Source organism: Hippocampus guttulatus, chromosome 11, assembly GCF_054856545.1.
Source record: "Hippocampus guttulatus isolate MCC_2025c chromosome 11, RoL_Hgut_1.0, whole genome shotgun sequence".
NCBI classification, from domain to species: Eukaryota; Metazoa; Chordata; class Actinopteri; order Syngnathiformes; family Syngnathidae; genus Hippocampus; species Hippocampus guttulatus.
The window spans coordinates 10,119,469-10,141,095 of NC_141271.1; the positions used below are offsets into that span (position 1 = coordinate 10,119,469).

Sequence of the window (21,627 nt, forward strand, 5' to 3'; positions counted from 1 at the left end):
TTACTATACATGGTCATTTTTTTGGGCTAAAAAAGTCCTACTATACATGGTCGTTTTTTTCGGCTAAAAACGCCTTACTATACATGGTCGTTTTTTTCCCCTTACTACACGGTCGTTTTTTTCGGCTAAAAACGCCTTACTATACATGGTAGTTTTTTTCGGCTAAAAACGCCTTACTATACATGGTCAAACAGCCAAAAAACGCCTTACTATACATCGTCGTTTTTTTCGGCCAAAAAACGCCTTACTATACATGGTCGTTTTTTTCGGCTATAAACGCCTTACTATACATGGACATTTTTTTCGTTTAAAAACACCTTACTATACATGGTAGTTTTTTTCATTTAAAAACACCTTACTATACATGGTCGTTTTTTCGGCTAAAAGCGCCTTACTATACATGGTCAAACAGCCAAAAAACGCCTTACTATACATGGTCGGTTTTTTCGGCTAAAAAACGCCTTACTATACATGGTTGTTTTTTTCGGCTAAAAAAGTCTTACTATACATGGTCGTTTTTTTTCTGCTAAAAACGCCTTACTATACATGGTCGTTTTTTTCGGCTAAAAACGCCTTACTATACATGGTCGTTTTTTTCAGCTAAAAACGCCTTACTATACATGGTCATTTTTTTCATCTAAAAACGCCTTACTATACATGGTCGTTTTTTTCGGCTAAAAAAGTCTTACTATACATGGTCGTTTTTTTCGGCTGAAAACGCCTTACTATACATGGTCGTTTTTTTCGGCTAAAATGCCTTACTATACATGGTCGTTTTTTTCGGCTAAAAAGTCTTACTATACATGGTCGTTTTTTTCGGCTAAAAACGCCTTACTATACATGGTCGTTTTTTTCGGCTAAAAACTCCTTACTATACATGGTCGTTTTTTTCGTCTAAAAACGCCTTACTATACATGGTCGTTTTTTTGGGCTAAAAACTCCTTACTATACATGGTCGTTTTTTTTCGGCTAAAAACGCCTTACTGTACATGGTCGTTTTTTTCGGCTAAAAACGCCTTACTATACATGGTCGTTTTTTTCTTCTAAAAACGCCTTACTATACATGGTCCTTTTTTTCAGCTAAAAACGCCTTACTATACATGGTCGTTTTTTTCAGCTAAAAACGCCTTACTATACATGGTCGTTTTTTTTCAGCCCAAAATGCCTTTCTATACATGTTCCTTTTTTTCGGCCCAAAATGCCTTACTTTTCATGGTCGGTTTTTTTTCGGCCCAAAATGCCTAACTATACATGGCTGTTTTTTCGGCCAAAAACGCCTTACTATATATACATGGTCGTTTTTTTCGGCCCAAAACGACTTCCTAGACATGGTCGTTTATTTCAGCAAAAAACACCTTACCATACATGGTCTTTGTTTTGGGCTAAAAACGCCTTACAGTAGATGGTCGTTTTTTCCGGCCCAAAACACCTTACCCTACATGGTCGTTTTTTTGGGCTAAAAACGCCTTACTTTACATGGTCTGTTTTTTTTTGGCCCAAAACGCCTTCCTATACATGGTCGTTTTTTCGGCCAAAAACGCCTTACTATACATGGTCGTTTTTTTCGGCTAAAAAAGTCTTACTGGGCCTGGTCGTTTTTTTTGTCTAAAAACGCCTTACGATACATGGTCGTTTTTTTCTGCCAAAAAACATCTTACTATACATGGTCGTTTTTTTCGGCTAAAAAAGCCTTCCTATACATGGACATTTTTTTTGTTTAAAAACACCTTACTATACATGGTGGGTTTTTTCAGTTAAAAACGCCCTACTATACATGGTCGTTTTTTTCGGCCAAAAAACGCCTTACTATACATGGTCAAACGGCCAAAAAACACCTTACTATACATGGTCAAACGGCCAAAAAACGCCTTACTATACATGGTCGTTTTTTTTCGGCTAAAAAACTTCTTACTATACATGGCTGTTTTTTTCGGCTAAAAAAGTCTTACTATACATGGTCGTTTTTTTCGGCTAAAAACGCCTTACTATACATGGTTGTTTTTTTCGGCTAAAAAAGTCTTACTATACATGGTCGTTTTTTTTCTGCTAAAAAAGTCTTACTATACATGGTCGTTTTTTTCGGCTAAAGACGCCTTACTATACATGGTTGTTTTTTTTCGGCTAAAAAAGTCTTACTATACATGGTCGTTTTTTTCGGCTAAAAAAGTCTTACTATACATGGTCGTTTTTTTCGGCTAAAAACGCCTTACTAAGCATGGTCGCTTTTTTCGGCTAAAAACGCCTTCCTATACATGGTCGTTTTTTTCGGCTAAAAACGCCTTACTATACATGGTCATTTTTTTGGGCTAAAAAAGTCCTACTATACATGGTCGTTTTTTTCGGCTAAAAACGCCTTCCTATACATGGACATTTTTTTTGTTTAAAAACACCTTACTATACATGGTGGGTTTTTTCGTCTAAAAACGCCTTACTATACATGGTCGTTTTTTTCGGCTAAAAAAGTCTTACTATACATGGTCGTTTTTTTCGGCTAAAAAAGTCTTACTAGACATGGTCGTTTTTTTCGGCTGAAAACGCCTTACTATACATGGTCGTTTTTTTCGGCTAAAAATGCCTTACTATACATGGTCGTTTTTTTCGGCTAAAAACTCCTTACTATATATACATGGTCGTTTTTTTCGGCTAAAAACGCCTTACTATACATGGTCGTTTTTTTCGTCTAAAAACGCCTTCCTATACATGGTCGTTTTTTTCGTCTAAAAACGCCTTACTATACATGGTCGTTTTTTTCGGCTAAAAAAGTCTTACTAGACATGGTCGTTTTTTTCGGCTGAAAACGCCTTACTATACATGGTCGTTTTTTTCGGCTAAAAATGCCTTACTATACATGGTCGTTTTTTTCGGCTAAAAACTCGTTACTATACATGGTCGTTTTTTTTCGGCTAAAAACGCCTTACTATACATGGTGGTTTTTTTCGGCTAAAAAGTCTTACTATACATGGTCGTTTATTTCAGCAAAAAACACCTTACCATACGTGGTCGTTTTTTTGGGCTAAAAACGCCTCACAATACATGGTCGTTTTTTTCGGCCCAAACTACCTTACTATACATGCTATTTTTTTTTCTGGTAAAAACGCCTTACTATACATGGTCGTTTTTTTGGGCTAAAAACGCCTTACTATACATGGTCGTTTTTTTTCGGCTAAAAACGCCTTACTATATACATGGTCGTTTTTTTCTTCTAAAAACGCCTTACTATACATGGTCGTTTTTTTCAGCTAAAAACGCCTTACTATACATGGTCGTTTTTTTCGGCTAAAAATGCCTTCCTATACATGGTCGTTTTTTTCGGCTAAAAACGCCTTAATATACATGGTCGTTTTTTTGGCTAAAAAAGTCTTACTATACATGGTCGTTTTTTTCGGCTAAAAACGCCTTACTATACATGGTCGTTGTTTTCGGCTAAAAATGCCTTCCTATACATGGTCGTTTTTTTCGGCTAAAAACGCCTTACATGGTCGTTTTTTTTGGCTAAAAAAGTCTTACTATACATGGTCTTTCTTTTTTCGGCAAAAAACTGCTTACTATACATGGTCGTTTTTTTCGGCTAAAAACGCCTTCCTATACATGGTCGTTTTTTTCGGCCAGAAAACGCCTTACTATACATGGTCGTTTTTTTGGGCTAAAAAAGTCTTACTATACATGGTCGTTTTTTTTCGGCTAAAAACGGCTTACTATACATGGTCGTTTTTTTCGGCTAAAAACGCCTTACTATACATGGTCGTTTTTTTCGGCTAAAAACGCCTTAGTATACATGGTCGTTTTTTTCCGCTAAAAACGCCTTACTATACATGGTCGTTTTTTTCGGCTAAAAACGCCTTATTATACATGGTCGTTTTTTTTGGCCTAAAACGCCTTACTTTACATGGTCGTTTTTTTCGGCTAAAAACGCCTTACTATACATGGTCGTTTTTTTTTGACTAAAAAAGTCTTACTATACATGGTCGTTTTTTTCGTCTAAAAACGCCTTACTATACATGGTCGTTTTTTTCGGCTAAAAACGCCTTACTATACATGGTCGTTTTTTTCGGTTAAAAACTTCCTACTATACATGGTCGTTTTTTTCGGCCAAAAAAACGCCTTACTATAACACATGGTCGTTTTTTTGGGCCAAAAAACGCCTTACAATACATGGTCGTTTTTTTCGTCCCAAAACACCTTACTTTCCATTGTCGTTTTTTTCGGCCAAAAATGCCTTACTATAATACATGGTCGTTTTTTTCAGCCAAAAAAGCCTTTCTATACATGTTCCTTTTTTCTCGGCCCAAAATGCCTTCCTATACATGGTCGTTTTTTTCGGCCCAAAACGCCTTCCTATACATGGTTGTTTTTTTCGGCCAAAAACGCCTTACTATACATGGTTGTTTTTTTCGATCCAAAACGCCTGACTATACATGGTGGGGGTTTTTTCGGCTAAAAACGCCTTACTATAAATGGTCGGTTTTTTTTGGCCCACAACGCCTGACTAAACATGGTCATATTTTTCGGGTAAAAACGCCTTACAATTTGTGGTCGTATGTGTATTGACATACACAAATGAAATGAACACCACAGGTTTATTAATCAAAAAAGGATTTTTATTGATTTTAGAAGCTTTCCCTGAAAATTAAGGACAGTTAATAACATAATTTTACAACTTTTTTCATGGATATTTATGCAATTTAAAGACCCGTGGGAACCCTGTAACACGTGAAGACTACCAGTCATCGGCTCCAATTTGAGCAGAGGAAAACATCCCTTTCAAATGGCTTTTGAATAAATAAAAAAAAGAAAAAACAAGACATGGATGTTGGAAAATGTTTTATTTGCTTTAACTGCAGCCATTTGTGCAGACAATTTCCATCTCGCTGCTTCCATACATTTAAACATGTTGACACAACGCAAAATGATGCTGCCCTCTTGTTGTACAAACGCTCCTGGTGTGTTTATGTCACGTCCACGCTACAGTGCACCGAAACAAAAAGGACAAGCTCTCATTCTGAACAAATGACATCGCCGGCAAAAGTGATGCGCAGCATCCAACACGTCTCCAAGCATGTTAAGAGGACCGACCGTTTGTTTTGTGCATTATCAATTCTTTTAATTCTGCACCAATGTCAGAAAACACATTATTTAAAAAACAAACCAACAAAAAAACTTTCTTGGACACGCTCAACAATAACATGACCATTTCCCACTTTCGACTACACCACAATATCTTGAGAATATATATTTGCAGGTTGGCAATACTAAAGTGTTCATGTTCCAATTGAATTGAAGCTGGTTCACAGACATGAGCAGAATATGTCTTTTCGATGTGAGACTGGTTAAATGCTTCATGTAATAAGGGTCAAAGACTTGAAATTGACACAGGCTCTTCCTAAATGGATGATGTACTTCTTTTTTTTTTTTTTTTAGTCCCCACACAGATGCAACACAACAGACGTCCCGTACAATGGTCTTCTGAGGATGCTTCAGCTGTCATTTACATAGAAATGGTGCCATCAATATGGGGCATACACATATTTCAAAAAGTGTTAAGAACTGACCTTGCACTGAAAGTGTTCATGCTCTTTAATGTCTGGTCACAAAACGGGCTAAACATTACAAATATATAATATTTCCCATTTAGTTCAACCTTTTGTTATGTTCCTATCGAACTCCATATGAAAACGACTATTGAAGGGAACTAGTGCAACCTGGAGGAGGCCTGGTCTTTGTGACAAGGCAGGCACAGAGTAAAATAGACACAATGAACTCTGGAGTAACCCCAGAGCAATGGCAGATATATTAAGGCCATTTTGAAGAATTAAATGGACAAAAAAAAAATAAAAAATAAAAATAAACAGTAGCAGACAGCTTGACTTGCTACCCACCCTGAACGCGAGACAGTTGGGGCAACAAAGCAAGACTGTCTTTTTTTTCCTTTTCCTTTTGTCCCCACCCCCACCAAGTCCATTGTGCCAGCCTCCCCCACATCCATGCTGACTCTTCTCTTCAAGTGTGTTCAGTTTTGGTGGAATTGGGAAAAAAATGATGGCATCCTCACAACTAGTCTTTTCCTCTGCAGAGCCAGCGAGTACCGGGACGTCACGATTGTTTTAGACGCTTCCGGGGAGGGCCGAAGGGTGGGCACTGCGCCGAGGCCAGGGCGCGGAATGCCTCGGCCACCAAGTGAGGGTGCGACTGGATCATTGACTTCCAGCCCGCAGTCTCCATTATGTCCGTAGCGTGGCTGCCAGCACAAACACAATCAGTTTAATGCACAGACATTAAAAATCAATAAACAGAAATGACGTGCTGAAGCAAATAAGCAGCCTGGGAATTGAAATGAATATACATTTGGTTTTTTCCCCAGTTCAAAAAAAAGGGTCTTCAAGCTTTTTAAAGTTACTCTGAGTTGACGTTTCCTTTCAAACTAAACATAAATTAAAGACAATTTACACATCGCGTATTTAAAACAACCAGCTTAGCCTTTTAGTCAGCTGACGCTAAAGCGTCTACGCTGCAGTGCTGTGACCCTTTAAGCAACACGCTGAACACCAACGCCGCAGCAGCTCATGTAGACATACAGCATAATGGTACTTTGTTGTATTCTTGATCCTCTGCAAAGAACAACTAGTATTTAGTGTCGTATTGCTGAGCTGGAAGAAGGTGAAACGTCACCATACACGTTTGTGTCTAACACTGCCCTGGCCATGCTGGGCACACCGAAAAGTATAACACAATGGCCGTTCGATTAACGCAATGAATAGAAAGTCAGAGTATTAACACTTTTTGTGGCTGACACAGTCAAACGTATACATAACTAAAAGGTATTTGCTACAATAAAGCCTGGTGATTACTCAGGCTAAATTCTTATTAAGTAACTATTCCTTTTTCATTATTTATAATTAATTTCATTATGATTGTTGTTCATTTGCTAATAGTTTTATTTGGTACATTAAAGGAGATAGACGTTTAATGAGATGGAAATAAATACAATGGAACATTTTAAGAACTAGGAACTGATTCAACAAAATTATTAAATCATGTTGAATAAATGATATATTTTAACACCAACAATTATTTAAAAATATAACAATGTACTGTACATATATATAATTGCTATTTTTTTTACTTTGAAAAATAAACACTAAATCAACAAACCAATCATTTTTCTCGAATAAAACCAGCACAATTTATGCAACAATTATTCCAGTATGTGGACTTGTTGGACTGGTTGGAAGAACGGAGTGTTGTCGCTACAATACTGGATTAAAAAGCAGGCTTTAAATTTATGGATGGCAGGATATCCAGATTATTTCTTCCCCGATTGGTTGGATGAAATCCCATGGTTCTCACCACCTGAGATATATGCCGCGACAACCCAAGAATACCAATTGGAAAGGCAAACTTGGCGCCCGCACTCCGCCCATACACAATGGGAGAAAAGGCTCCATTTGCAGGGTTTCTCCAGGTACGAATCTATTAATAACTTGGACACAATGATACGACGGCTCAAAGTGAGAAGGCAAATAGTGCGCCGTCCGCCAGGGCTAAAACAATGAATTCTAATGCATCTGCGAGGGGTCCAGATAAGAGTGTGTTATTCATCTTGTGTCACATATCAGCTAATTACATACTTGCTATTCCAGTTCTTTCCATCTTTACAGCCCAGCTGTCTGAGGACACTGCACCTATGGCAAGGAGATAAAAAGGTAAGCATTCAGGGATGGTAAACAGAAATGGCAGCAGAAATTCATCACAGGAGTTTTTACCCCCCCTCCCCCCCACTCCCCGCCTCCTCCTCCTTCCTCTTCCACAGATACTTGCCTGTTGATAAAATCTATGGCTTGTGCTTTGAGCTGCTCGGCGCTGTGCAAGTCTGCGAGGATGAGGGTGTCGGCCACATTCTCCACCGAGAGGCTGTTGCACAGGGCCTCTTCACACATGACTTTTAGACGCTCCAGAGCGTACTGGAAGCACACAAGAGAGCAAGCGCTTAGCCACCGGTGCTGCGCAAGCATGAGCCAGCAGAAGATAGAGTGACGGTGGGCTCTAACCTGCAAGTGCACAACCTGGGCAAATGTATCGAGACATCTGGCCAAAGAGAATATGGAGTCATTCCCACATGTGCATTTTTTTTTAATATCTTTGCTTGCCCATTCAGAAATATTGCCATTATAATGTGTACACTTGTGATTATATTGTGATGTGTACCTTTACTTCAAGGAGATTTAATTTCTACCGGGGTGATGAATTTTAGGCCTCCTCAAACAGCCTGACATACCATCGTCCAAAACATCTTAACTCATGAAGGCTTAATTTGGACATTGTTATTCTTTTTTTTCCCTCCCTCAAGTGTTACAATTCTTAAATGCATCACAGAAGCGTGAAAATGGGAATACAAATCTGATCCGTTAATGACAGTGAGCACAGAGCGATTGTAACCCTTCAAAACGAGGTCGGCATCAACAAAATATATCAATTGGGAGACGTATACACACACACTGGTGTCTGTCCAAACAACAAATAAACACCAATCGTGAAGCTCAACTAAAGAAAACGCATAAAGCAATACTGTACATATGGTCCAAATGTGCTACATTGGAGACATGGCCACCATGAAGCTTTAGAATTGCATACGCTGGCCAATGGAGAACGATGGGAGATGACTCTTTTTTTTTGGTCCTGTTAGGGGTTGCCACAACACTTTTCTTCATGTGCGAACTGGCAACCAGTTCACGTTGTGCCCAGCCTGCTGCCTGAAGACAGCTGGGATTGGCTCCAGAATGCCCGCGACCCTTGTAAGTTGTCAAGAAGGCGGTACCTTAAGAACTAAATATTTTATGAGGTGGTAGTGTCTGGACAAGGTTTGAGAAATCACGCGCACCACTATTCCTGTTGGAAACTGCAGGTAATGAGATTCATAAACAAGAGTAAACCAAAATGAAATAGAATAAAAATAACACAGACATGACAGTTTCTGCCTTGCAGGTTTGCAAGTGCAAACTACTTTTGTGCTCACTTTGTCTGCGGCTGCCAGCAGGTTGTCTGCCATCTTCTCCAGGTTTGGGGCCTTTCCTGTGTAGATGAAGCCCATCATTTCCTTGAAGACGTCGGGGTCCACGTCGCTGATATCGACACGATTCTGGAGAGAGGAAAACTGTGTTTTTTAAAGAAGATAACATAAAAATAAACTTCGAAATAGAGTAATGAGTCACTTTGTACCTTTTTACTCTCTTCCATTTCATGCTCAAACATCGCATTAAAGACGGGCGACCTTGCTGTGAAAAACACAGATCCAAGAGTGATAAATATAACAGCAGTCAACAAAAAAAAAACAACCTTTATCTGTGAACAGCACTTGTCAATTTGTTCAATCAGAGTTAGTGCTGTGTCGTCCACTTCCCCCCCCCCCCCCCCCCATCTGACCAAAGAAGCTGTTGCCACCATGTCGAATGGACAGAGGCTGGAATAGTCAGCGAGGCTTTCGGTCTCCTGGATCACAGTTACTCGGGTCAATCGGGGTAGTCAGGTGGATTAGCACCTTTTGCAGATGCAGGCTGCTTCAAACCTGCCAGGCGGTACAGACCCTTGGTAGCCTTTCAAGGTGCTTACAGCTCTGTGAGGGAGGCCATTCAGAAGAGGCATGACATGTCTCACAAAGGCCATTTTCAGCACTTCTCTGTCATGGGCAATTGTTGAATGCCCTCAGACCGACATTTGGAACGCAGGATATATCACACCTCCCCTCATGGAGGAAGCGTCTTTGTGTTAAGGTACTGCAACTACGCAGCTTAAAACCCACAATTCCTGATGGTTACTTCAAAACAGGCGCATTCGAATAAAATGGACAACTGGAGTCCTTCATACCTGCCAGGATGGATTTGTGGGCTTTGAACTCCTGCCCTCCCACATACAGGCTGCAGTCTGTGAAGCGTGAACACTCCCACAGATTGCCCAGGTCATCAGACAGCTGACAGTCAGGTACCTTCAGCATGTTCATGTTGGACTGGCCAGAAATGTTCACAGAATCTTGGACAACACTGACCTGCTCAGAAGACAACACATTAGGGCTGAGCAATATGGCTGAAAAGTGTATCATGATATAAGTAATTCATAATGGTCGGTATTGCTATACTGTTTGTGTGTGTAAGTATGTATAAACCGCTCGTGTGCTATACATTTCCTCTTACGTGCTTGTAATTGTAGCTTAAATCCAACATTATATTGCAGCCTCCGCCGACGGTACCCGGAGTGCCAAAGTCAGGGTTTGCTCCCTGATATTTGTTTTTCGACTAAACATTTTATTGAAGATATTTTCTATTAATATTGAATCAGTGTCTTTCGAGATACATATTGATAATGAATTATCGCCCAGCGACATTTATAGTACAGTCATAGACAACAAACATCCAAATAAGTGGAAGTAGATACGCGTATGTGTCTTGTGAAGAGCAAACAAGCACCTTGGCACAGACTACTGCAATTCAACAGCACTCCGACTAAAAGCAGACATTTTTTTTAGAATGTCACCAATGGAAACTGTAATTTTCGAAAGGTGTTTTTTCTGGCAGCAGCAGTTTTGTTTAACAGATTCATCTTGACAACTGAGGTTCCATTGTATTTATATGACTGCTCAAAAAACAAAGGGAACACTTAAACAACACAATGCTACTCCAAATCAATCACTCTTCTGTGAAATCAAATTGTCCATAAAGGAAGCAACGCTGATTGACAATCAATTTCACATGTTGTTGTGCCAATGGAATAGACAACCGGTGGAAATTATAGGCAGTTAGCAAGTCACTCCCCAAAGAAAGGAGCGGTTCCGCAGGTGGTGACCACAGACCGCTTATCAGTCCCTTTGCTTTCTGGCTGTTGTTTTGGTCGCTTTGTAATGCTGGCAGTGCTTTCACTCTAGTGGAAGCGTGAGACGGAGTCTACAACTCATCCACGACGGCACATCAATGCGAGCTGTGGCAAAAAAAGGTTTGCTGTGTCTGTCAGTGTCGTGTAGAGCATGAAGGCGCTAGCCGGAGACAGGCCAGTACATCAGGAGACATGGAGGATGTAGTAGGAGGGCAACAACCCAGCAACAAGACAGCTACCCCCGCCTTTGTGCAAGGAGAAACAGGAGGAGCACTACCGGAGCCCTGCAAAATGACCTCCAGCAGGCCACAAATGTGCATGTGTCTGCTCAAACGGTCAGAAACAGACTCCATGAGGGTGGTATGAGGGCCCGACGTCCACAGGCGGTGGTCGTGTTTACAGCCCAACGCCGTGCAGGACAATTGTCATTTGCCAGTGAACACCAAGAGTGGCAAATTCGCCACTGGTGCCCTGTGCTCTTCACAGGTGAAAGCAGGTTCACACTGAGTACAAGTGACAGAGTCTGGAGACACCATGGAGAACGATCTGTTGCCTGCAAGATCCTCCAGCATGACCGGTTTAGCAGTGGATCAGTAATGGTGTAGGGTGGCCGCACAGCCCTCCATGTGCTCGCCAGAGGTACCCTGACTGCCATTAGGTCCTCAGACCCCTTTGAGACCATATCCTAGTGCGGTTGGCCCTGGGTTCCTCCTAGTGCAGGATGATGCTAGACCCTCACGTGGCTGGAATGTGTCAACAGTTCCTGCAAGACGAAGACATTGATGCTGTGGACTGGCCAGCCCATTCCCCAGACCTAAATCCAATTGAGCACATCTGGGACATCGTGTCTCACTCCATCCACCAACGCCATATTGCATCACAAACTGTTCGGGAGTTAGCGGATACTTTAGTCTAGGTCTGGGAGGAGATCCCTCAGGAGACCATCTGCAACCTCATCAGGACCATACCCAGGCATTGTCGAGAGGTCAAACAGGCACGTGGAAGCCACACACACTACTGAGACTCGTTTTGACTTGTTTTCAGGACATTACGTCAAAGTTGGATCAGACTGCCGTGTTTTTTTCTAATTTCATTTTGAGTGTGACTCCAAATCCGGACCTCCATGGGTTAATATATTTGATATCCATTGAAAATGTGTGTGATTTTTGTTGTCAGCACATTCAACTATGTAAAGAGCAAATGATTTAATAAGAATATTTCATTCGGTTCTCAAATGTGTTATTTTAGTGTTCCCTTTATTTTTTTGAGCAGTATGTGTGCAATATGCCCTCTGAATTGTAATAGAAAGGTGAGGTGGATACAGATTCCCACCACGAGCAGTGACCACACTGCAAGATGCTTCCTGTTCCATAATTGCAGTGCAATTAGTGTGGCTGTAACGGCTTAAGATGAACATTTACCTCACAAAAAAGAGTAAGCTTGTCATCAGGCAGGAGTCCATTGGCTTCATCCAGGAGGAAATCTCTCCTGATAAACTTTTTAAAGCCCCAGTCTTTGCCTTGGACAAACCTGTAGGCTCTTTGGCTTTCTGAAACCAAAAGGAAAGCATGTTGTTTTCAGACAGTGCGGCTTTCAAATGTTTCCAAGTTGCAATGGAACATGCGTGTGATGATGTCCTCAGCATGCGCGCTTACCCATCGCTTTTGTCTCCTCTCGTTTAGCATTCAACAAGGAAAACTTGAATTTTGCTCTGACTTCACTTTTTGGACAACTAACAAGAAGTAAATACAATGACAGATAATCTTTGCTTTCATCATCAAGTCCCTTTGGATTGACACGCAGACACCTGTCAAGGAAAACCAAAGCCATCAGTAAAGTTCTAACAGTGCTCCCAACTACTTTTGTCCAAAACAACTGCTTAGGGATGAGCCTCCTGATTATGACAAACTGACTAATTATCATGCAGGTAATAAAGACATGCTGACTATTTAGGATGCATTTGGTGTTGTGTGCAATATCCGGACTATTATGTGTCACTGATTTAAAAAAAAAAATCATTTCTACTGTTACAACGCAACTAGGGTGATCTTCAGCCCACATTGAAGGGAAATAATGTACCAGCATAAATGTCAACCTGTGTTATGCTGATGACAATGGAGGATATGGCAGGTTGAATTCCAGTGCAAGTTGCACAAGCAATGAAAAAGTCGGCTTTTGACACCTCCATGAGTAGGATTAGTTTATGTACTCTTTCGTCTGTTCCTGAAATTGCATCATCAGTTTGTTTTGTCCTATTAACCTTTTATCAAACATTTAAAATGCCCGATTCATATATGGCAGGATTCTAGAGACACATCAACACAACTAATGTTAAGACTGTTGTGTTTTGATTTGACTGTTTAATATGTGCAGCAAACCCATGTTTTATTTAAAAGCTTTTTCTTTCACGGATCATGACGTTCATCTCATTACAGTACATATTTTTAAATATACGAAATTGGTCAGAATGAGCCACTGACCACTTCATCTTGTCATTAGGGCCAGAGGAGAAGGTTGAGCTCTTCAGCACTTCCCCCATTTCTTCTCTGCAAAAGCTGAAGTTGTTTATGGTCCACATGTAGGAAAATTTGACGACCTTGACCTTGGCGCCAAATGAAGAAATATGAGGTGTGTTTAGTATAACAGATTCCACAGCGACATGATCGGAGATGACGTTACAAGCTATCGAAAAGTGATGACATGGCTTCTGCGGCGAGAACAGAAGTGAAGTGTTGATTGCTCCAACCTCTGTGTAACACCAGCTCTCTGCCACAGGTCCACTTGACATCTCCCCAGGAGGAGGCGGTGTGGGAACCCGTGACATCACCACTTTGGAGGTAGTCCTCTTGTCTCTGAAGCACTAGCAAGGACAAAATGAAAACTTATTTGGCTGCTTATTTGACATCTACATTGAGCAGCTTGGTTGTTAGTGTGGTAGATAGAAGAATAATGCCAACAAACTGCTGGTGAGACTTTTATGCAGGACAAGTAGCAACACAGGCTACGTTCAACATCTATGGACACATCTTGCTGTCTTTCACAGGTTTCTACTGGTTCAGTCAACGCAACACATGCCTGCTGTCTAAAACCAAATGTTTTGTGGGGGGAAAAAACAAACTTTGGACACAATGGGGGATTTTAAGTGTTTTCTGAGATTATTGAGGTGGACCTTTTTCTCCACACTAAGATGATGTGTGAGAGAGTTTGAAAGCTGTATTTTCAGTGTAAGGAGACTGCCTTGTACTTCATTTTCATGGATGGTTGCTAACAATTATCGATTCATCAGTGCATCCCGATTCAATATTGATTCAACAAATCCTCTGAATGGCCGCATTGATCTACAAGGACATTGGGATGTACATTGTCGTGGAAAAGCAGCGGTTTAAGAAGATTGTACAGGGACTCGACCCACACACGGTATGGATTACCGACACGAAAATACTGTACATGCCAGAGGTTGCAGTCCCAGAGCTGTACACAGAGTTGAAGACAGCTGTGTTGGAGTTGTTGAAGTCAGCAGAAAGAGTGCCGCTTCCATGTGACGGTTGGACTTCCAGAGGGACTGACCTCTACCTATCACTTATCAGGGTCGCGATGAGCCAAGTTGTGTTGGTCCACCACAACCAACAATGGCCCTGCATATTCATGATATAAAATGGTAAGTTTCAATGATGATTTCATACTTAGCACCTTTACACTCTTTCACGTCGGAAATATGACTTCTGTGTTACTTTTTTGGCATGGTTTTTTCCCCCACTATTAAATCAAACTGAATATTTAGCATTTCACATTTTCTGAACTTTGTATTTTATTGAAGCCATTCCTTCAGGTTTTAACCTGACCCGCAAAAAAATTGCGCCATTCAGTAAAAAAGATGAATGATTGATCAAACTCACGATATTGAATATTAAATACATAAGTGCAAGAACATGTTGAGTTCATTGCATTTTTGACTTCTCCGATCAGGGCAGCGTCTGTGAACTTCAGGTGGGCCAACACAGTCGCAGAGTGGCCCAACGCCATCGGGCCACTGTTAATGTAGAACCCTGCTTATCAATTCCTGGAGAGTAAAGTTTACATGCACTTTACTTTTTCAAAACCAGAGCTATCGCCATGTTTTTTACTTTCATATGACATATGCACAAATACGGTAAGTCATTCTTTTGAAAATAGTTTCTCAACTTCCAAGAGGAAATACTGGTGAATAAGTGACAATGGGTTTTACTTCTTCAGTGTGATACACAAATTTCATGTTTTGTACTTTTGTACACTCTATGCAAAAATAAACTGTGTGCAAATTTTTATATTTCGATATCTCATTGCTAAAACTGCGACTTAAAAGGCCACCTTTAAATGCTTCAAAATTGTTGAAATGACCGCCTATTTGTGTATTTTACTTCTTACTGAATCGATCGAGCATTTAAATTCACATTGAATTGAATGAAATCTCAAACTGAAGAATTAAAATCTTTGCATAACTGAATCGCAACCTAAGGAATCCAAAAAATCATGATATCCTTCAAAATGCCCAACCCTCATGGATTCCAATTAATTTAAGGCGTTGGGTGCTTTTTCCAACAGAAAGAATGTCAAGAAGAGTCACCCTAATGCTAAACCTCTGACAAGGGCACGGTAATATGTCATGAAAACAAAATGTCACAAATATCTGACTTCCAATTTTAATGATTTTTTTTCCTGCTTAATCTTTTGCTTACAGAAAAATCTAACAACAATGATATTACTCTATTTTAACAAGGTTGTTTTAATGCCCTTTGAAATTTGTATCTTCTTTCCCAAAACATGATCTAAATGTTATTTTCTTTACAGACGATGTGAAAAGTGCTTCCTCTTGGAAATGTTGCTTTTCTCAAAAGCATGGACATAAGCACAAATCATAAATTAAGTTTTGAATGTTCAAAAACGCAACAAAATGATCCATCAAATTACTTTCTTCAGACGGTCCATGTAACATTATGAACAAAATCGTACAACCTCCTGCCCCCTTGCCAAAATATTTACAACTTGAAAAGCACATAACTCAAGTCAAACCGTTGAATCTTATTTATAAATCACTGTTGTGGCAGAAATACAATTAAGAGCTCGTTGGCATGGTTCTCGATCACAGTTCCATCTTCTCATGTGGGTCTCATTGGACAATTAATTGCCTGCCCTGCTCTATGAAGTCTAACACCAAAGTTAACAGAGCATATGATGACCACGGAAGGATCGTTTGCCAAATGTATTTTTTGTGACTGTTACTGCCGTGATACCTTAATCGCTCTCCCAGGACTGATCTAACAGGTTGTCTGGCTTTATTAGCAGAAGACAATCCAAAGTAGTGGTAAAAATAGTACTAAGACCAGTGAATGCAAATACACATTTACAAGTGTCTCCAAACATTTTTGTTTGCTGCTGTGAATTGGGAATTTCTCCATTGCGAGACTAATAAAGGTTTTCTTACTTACTTACTTAAACTTTGTTCAGAATTTGTGGTCTATGAAAAAAAAAAACGTTTTTGCATAGTGTAGCAGCAACAACAGTGCACTGCAGTCAAATCTAAGAATGTGAATTAAAGGCTCACCTCTTTGCAGTTTTAAGTATGTAAGAGGTGTTATGGATCTAGTTTTTCACAGGATACTTCATGGTCCCATCTTCATGTTCCAACCTACAAGGAAAACAGAGCAGACAACTTGGAAATCACTTTGCATCTGTGATTAGAAATAGTGAGGCTATATTCACATCCAGCTCGTTTCATTGTTTTTTGTTTTTTTTACCCATATGCGACACATATGTGATTTTTATTTCATGTTGTGTGAACAATACAATTCAGATTTTTCCAATTCCAACCTAGGCCTCTTTCATACGTGGGCACAATTCAAATATGTATGCAACGTGCCTGCAGTATGAACTCTCAACCGCACACATCTGACCTATATTTCAAGAAAGCCCAGTATGCGCTCCGTGCAGGGGAGGAAGTGCTCATGAGAGAGATAACTGACAATCGTCCATGAATCTACAAAGGTGTTTTGAGTAACAGTGTTGTCTTAATTGAATCCCACTGTAAACACAGAGCATAAAGTTGACATATGTGTTGCTAGTTGTAATTCAACCATGCAGATGCTTCATTCATTACACATGGCAATGAAACGAAATCACCTTTGGTAGATGACTCCATAAAACGAGGAGATGGACAAGCATCACCTCATTTACAAATATTTCTACCTGCTCCCGCATTCCTACTCGGATGATATGAGATGATAAAAAGGTGAGCCTCTACACGAAGGACCATATTTACTTCCGTAAACGGTGCCACATGACGTTGTTTTTTTGGTACATGTTAGTCAACGTTGTGCTTTGTGAGCATGAGTGTCACATAACAGACACATTGCGTCCACATCAGAAGTCACATTTGTTTTTGTAATGTATAAAAAGATCTGAATTAGGCATCATTCCTTGCAGAGTGAACATAGCCTTTGATAGACCTTTAACATCACACCAGTAGATGACCCTGTACATAGTTTTATGACTCGAAAACAAGTATCTTCTAACTAAATAAATGTTGTGAAAAGAGTTATCTTAAAAAAAAACCCTTGCCTGGTTCAGGCTTTGAATAACGTACATAATGAATTGCTGCGTCATTTCCTTGTATTTATCCATCCATCCATCCATTTTCTGAACCGCTTAATCCTCACTAGGGTTGTGGGGGGTGCTGGAGCCTATCCCAGCCCGTCTTTGGGCAGTAGGTGAGGGACACCCTGAACCGGTTGCCAGCCAATCACAGGGCTACTTGTATTTATTGCTAATGAATCAGGACCTATTGGAGGGGGGAACACACTAATCTGGATAGGTTTGAACAAGTTTAAGCACAGCTTAGATTGCATCTTGTTGCTTTGCCATTCAAGCAACAATGATGCAACTGGAACTGACACTTAGCTTGACTGAAATGAATGAAGACATATTTTCCTTGCATAGAACAATCCAACCTCAAAAAGGTATTTAGTACACGAGATGGTTAACAGCTCAATTGTTTTTCACATCACTTAAGTGACTCTACATCAGGTGTCCCCATCGTTTTCAATCAATATTGTCTCACGTATTTACTATCGATAACGCTCATAAAACACGACATTATTTCGAACAAATAAAGTTACTCCCAACACCTACATATAGATGAGCAAGCGTACTCACTAAGGCGGTGGGACTTAATTAATCCAAACTAGCATTTCAGTTCGCACTAGCAAAAGGTAATGTTGCATTGTCGTTAGCTAGCAACCGCAAAAACGGCTAACAACAATCGGCTAGCTTGACACAAACATTAACTACATATTTGCCTTCACATCAACACGTACCCATGTACGTCGATATCGCTGTCGCGTCGGAAACCAACAAAGGAAATGGGTACAAAATTGACTCCGGTTCTCTAGACATAGTGTAAAACAAAGGGCCTATGCAGCTTTTTTGACAGAATGCTAGTCGAGCGAGCTAACGTAAGCCCTCACGTTTCCGTTCAATATGCTGCTGGCAAAACAACGTCTGCTAACTAGCAGCTAGCCCGAGCTAACATGTACATCGACTGCCAAAAAAGTTGGAAAATTAATCGTGACGGCGTACCTTTCAATTTCATACTTCCATATGTATCGAGTAAGGTATGTCGCTTAGTGTCACAGGCGCTCCTGTCAACATCCGTCACTTTGGACTCTTTTTGAGTAAGACTCTTCACAAGGTTTCTTTGTCTAATTTATATCTGGGCTAGCTTACTGTGTCTGGCTGATCTGATTGCTAGCTTAACAGGCTAGGCGGTGTCTATACTGCGCACGCGCGATTTTACAGGCTACCAAACATGTCAACACTCGAGTAACATTTTTATTTATTTATATTTATGATTATTAATCAACAATCTTAATTAATTTACCATAAAAATATAATCAACGAGTTATTCCAACATTTCTTGTGCAATTTGTGTCCGTCTTTTACCGTGTCAAAAAACTTTTTTTTTTTACATCGAACCACGTATCAAAAAAGAATGAGTTCAATACAGCAGCACAAACTATTATAACAAAAGCATAGCATTCGTTCGGTCCCATACCTCGGTGAGCATGTAAGGGGTGATTATGATTTTTTTTCTCCAGGTTGTCCCTCTTTTAACACACGTTGTCCACGTCGTCACCAAAGGTTTGCTTCACGTCAAACCCTAACATGACAACAAAGGTGCGCATACCCTCCGAGAAGTTCTCGACATTACATAGCATATTGTATTGTCAAAATTTTGATACGAACGCAATCTTTTTTTAATTCGGTATTTGGATCAATGTAATTATTTTTTGCTTACATTTCTAGTGTGTTCTCGAAGTGACTGAGCATGGATGGCTACAAATAAATGGTCTCAATGAGAACTCCACTTACATGAATTTGTCTATTTGAAATCAATGAACTCCGCAAACCAGATCATACATCACCAGCTACACTGTACAAAATAAACAATCAATCAAATCTATATTTAACCTGAAAATAGACCATGAGTCCGTGTGTAGCAGAAGCTGGACGGCCAAGAGACAAGCTATGAAATGAAGACACTAGACAGGGTTAAGATGGGTTCATGTAAGTTGTAAATGTATGCCAGTGCTTTTGATAGTGTTTATGCCAACAGAGAAGAACATACTTCAAAAAAGGGAAAAAAAACTCTCGATTGATGTTTACGTAAGATGTGCATCTAAATAGATAGAGATGCCACATGCGACACAATAAATGCACATAACTCTGAATTGTTTTGTCTCACTTCTGCATTGCGGGACCGAAGGGAACATGGTGAGCACACAAAATAAAGCACGCTATGTTGACAAAGAATTCCGTAATAAAAGCTGTGTTGAGTTAGTGAGTCAATAATAATGAGTCTGATAAGATTGGTGTATGCTGTAGACTAGCTGCCTGTCAACGGCAGTGAATGAGTTAAACAAAATGTTAATACTGACTCAATAAAATGCATTAATTTTAATAGGGTTTTCCCCCCCAGAGATATTTAAAAAAAAGCCAATAAAATAAAGTACAAACCCTGTGAATACTGCTGTATTGTCTGTCTACATGTTGTTTTAAATACTTGTGTAAGCCTCTTTGTTTGACATTTAGTTTGACACTAAACTTTAAGTGGGAGTGGCATCAACTAGCTTGAAGCTTCATTTTTAAAATAATTTTTCTGTGTCCGCCAAACTGCTACTTGTAGTAAAGTGAATCGTGCTTGTGCCACCATAGAACAATTGAATCTTGAATTTTCCGTTGCATGTCAAAGCAAAAAAATAATAATAAATCGTCAATCGTTTGTTTCTGAAAAAACGTGGGTCACTCGTATCTCGAGGCACCACTGTACAGTATTAGCAAAGGGACTCAAATTTTCCTCAGGTCGGTCCACAATAACATCAGCGTTTTTCCATCCTGTGATTGCTTGGTCAGAGCAGGAGAAGTTCAACGATCACATACAATAGCGATACAATACATTCGATAATCAGCATCTCTGGCAAGTGTGAGGTATTTAATTAAATGTTTCATGTTTTTGTGAGTGCCCTGCGATTGGCTGGCAACTGATTCAGGGTGTCCCCCGCCTACTGCCCGGAGACGGCTGGGATAGGCTCCAGCACCCCCCGCGATCCTAGTGAGGATCAAGCGGTTCGGAATGTTTTTGTGAGGTTATTCGATAAATATTGATTTTTTTTAAATCGAGCCATATGAAGTCCGTGGCACAGTTGCGTCTTGTTAGATTGCATTTTTGTATAGTATTGATAGTTTCTATAATTGCAACATGATTGTGGAGGTATGAAGAGGTGTATTCATTCAGGCAAGTCCCCACTGACGGCCCGTGTAACCAAAACACGACCCACCACTGCATTTTATACTGGCCGCAAGACTCTGTACCTACCCCTTTACGCTCTAACAAACTCTAGTCCAGTGGTGTCAAACATACGGCCCGCGGCCCGGAATCGACCCGCGAGGAGGTTTGATCCGGCCCGCAGGATAATTTAAAAATGAAAAAAAAAAAAGCATAAAAGACACGGAATGAATATTTGTAATAAGGTGCAATTCATGGAATATCAGAGAAGAAGATAACAGCAGCCTCAGTCTGTCACTGAGACAGACCCAACACAGCAGACGCTATCAAGGACATGTGAATACTTTATTCTTTACACATATAGCACTCTCCTTAGTTTGTAAGGTGTAGGCAGGGATTACATTTAGATTTTATATGCTCGTGTAAATGGTAAAAAAATTCCTTTCTTTATAAATCTCGTGTAATCTTATAAGTGCATTACTATATTTTTCAATACCTATTACTTGTTAAGGTTTTGTGCCTTTGTACAGTCAGTGGGATCAGTTGCAATGCATATATGTGAATGATAAAAGTAAATTGCACATTTGTCTCAGGAAATCTTAGGTGCTTCATGAAATGTTTTGTAAAAGATATGTTCATTAAATGTCAACATTTTCCTAGTTTACTTGTGCTTCTTTAGACCAAAACAAAGGAAAGACATATTATTTTGGTTATTTATAGCAGAGTATGGTATAATTTTTAATGGTCCGTCCCACTTAACATCTACCGAGGCCGTATGTGGCCCACAATGTGAAATGAGTTTGACACCCCTGCTCTCATCTAACACAAGAACTGTAGCAAAAATACAAAGTCATAGATAATGCTTCTTACTTGTGATGTCATAGAGGTATTATACGGTATACCTCTTATTCTATCTACAAACACACTTATCTATCATGGTCATGTAACAACCC

The 21,627-nt window shown here is 39.9% G+C and overlaps 1 protein-coding gene across 6 annotated transcripts; it reads right to left on the reverse strand.

Annotated features, from left to right (window-relative positions):
• Positions 1-4,808: 4,808 nt before the first annotated feature.
• Positions 4,809-18,645, reverse strand: spopla (speckle type BTB/POZ protein like a). Of its 6 annotated transcripts, none has more exons than XM_086123729.1 (13): positions 18,469-18,645; positions 16,439-16,522; positions 14,309-14,492; positions 13,604-13,717; positions 13,338-13,459; positions 12,513-12,664; positions 12,279-12,406; positions 9,859-10,036; positions 9,214-9,269; positions 9,011-9,133; positions 7,816-7,958; positions 7,626-7,679; positions 4,809-6,235 (listed from the first exon to the last, which is right to left on the reverse strand). In XM_086123729.1, exons 3-13 carry the CDS (start codon positions 14,393-14,395, stop codon positions 6,091-6,093), a joined length of 1,302 nt encoding a protein of 433 aa, XP_085979855.1. In that variant the 5' UTR covers positions 14,396-14,492; positions 16,439-16,522; positions 18,469-18,645; the 3' UTR covers positions 4,809-6,090. The 6 variants fall into 6 exon arrangements, with proteins under 6 accessions (XP_085979855.1, XP_085979859.1, XP_085979856.1 ...); XM_086123733.1 differs by having other exon boundaries at positions 14,305-14,492; XM_086123730.1 differs by lacking the exon at positions 18,469-18,645 and adding an exon at positions 18,207-18,356.
• Positions 18,646-21,627: the final 2,982 nt, after the last annotated feature.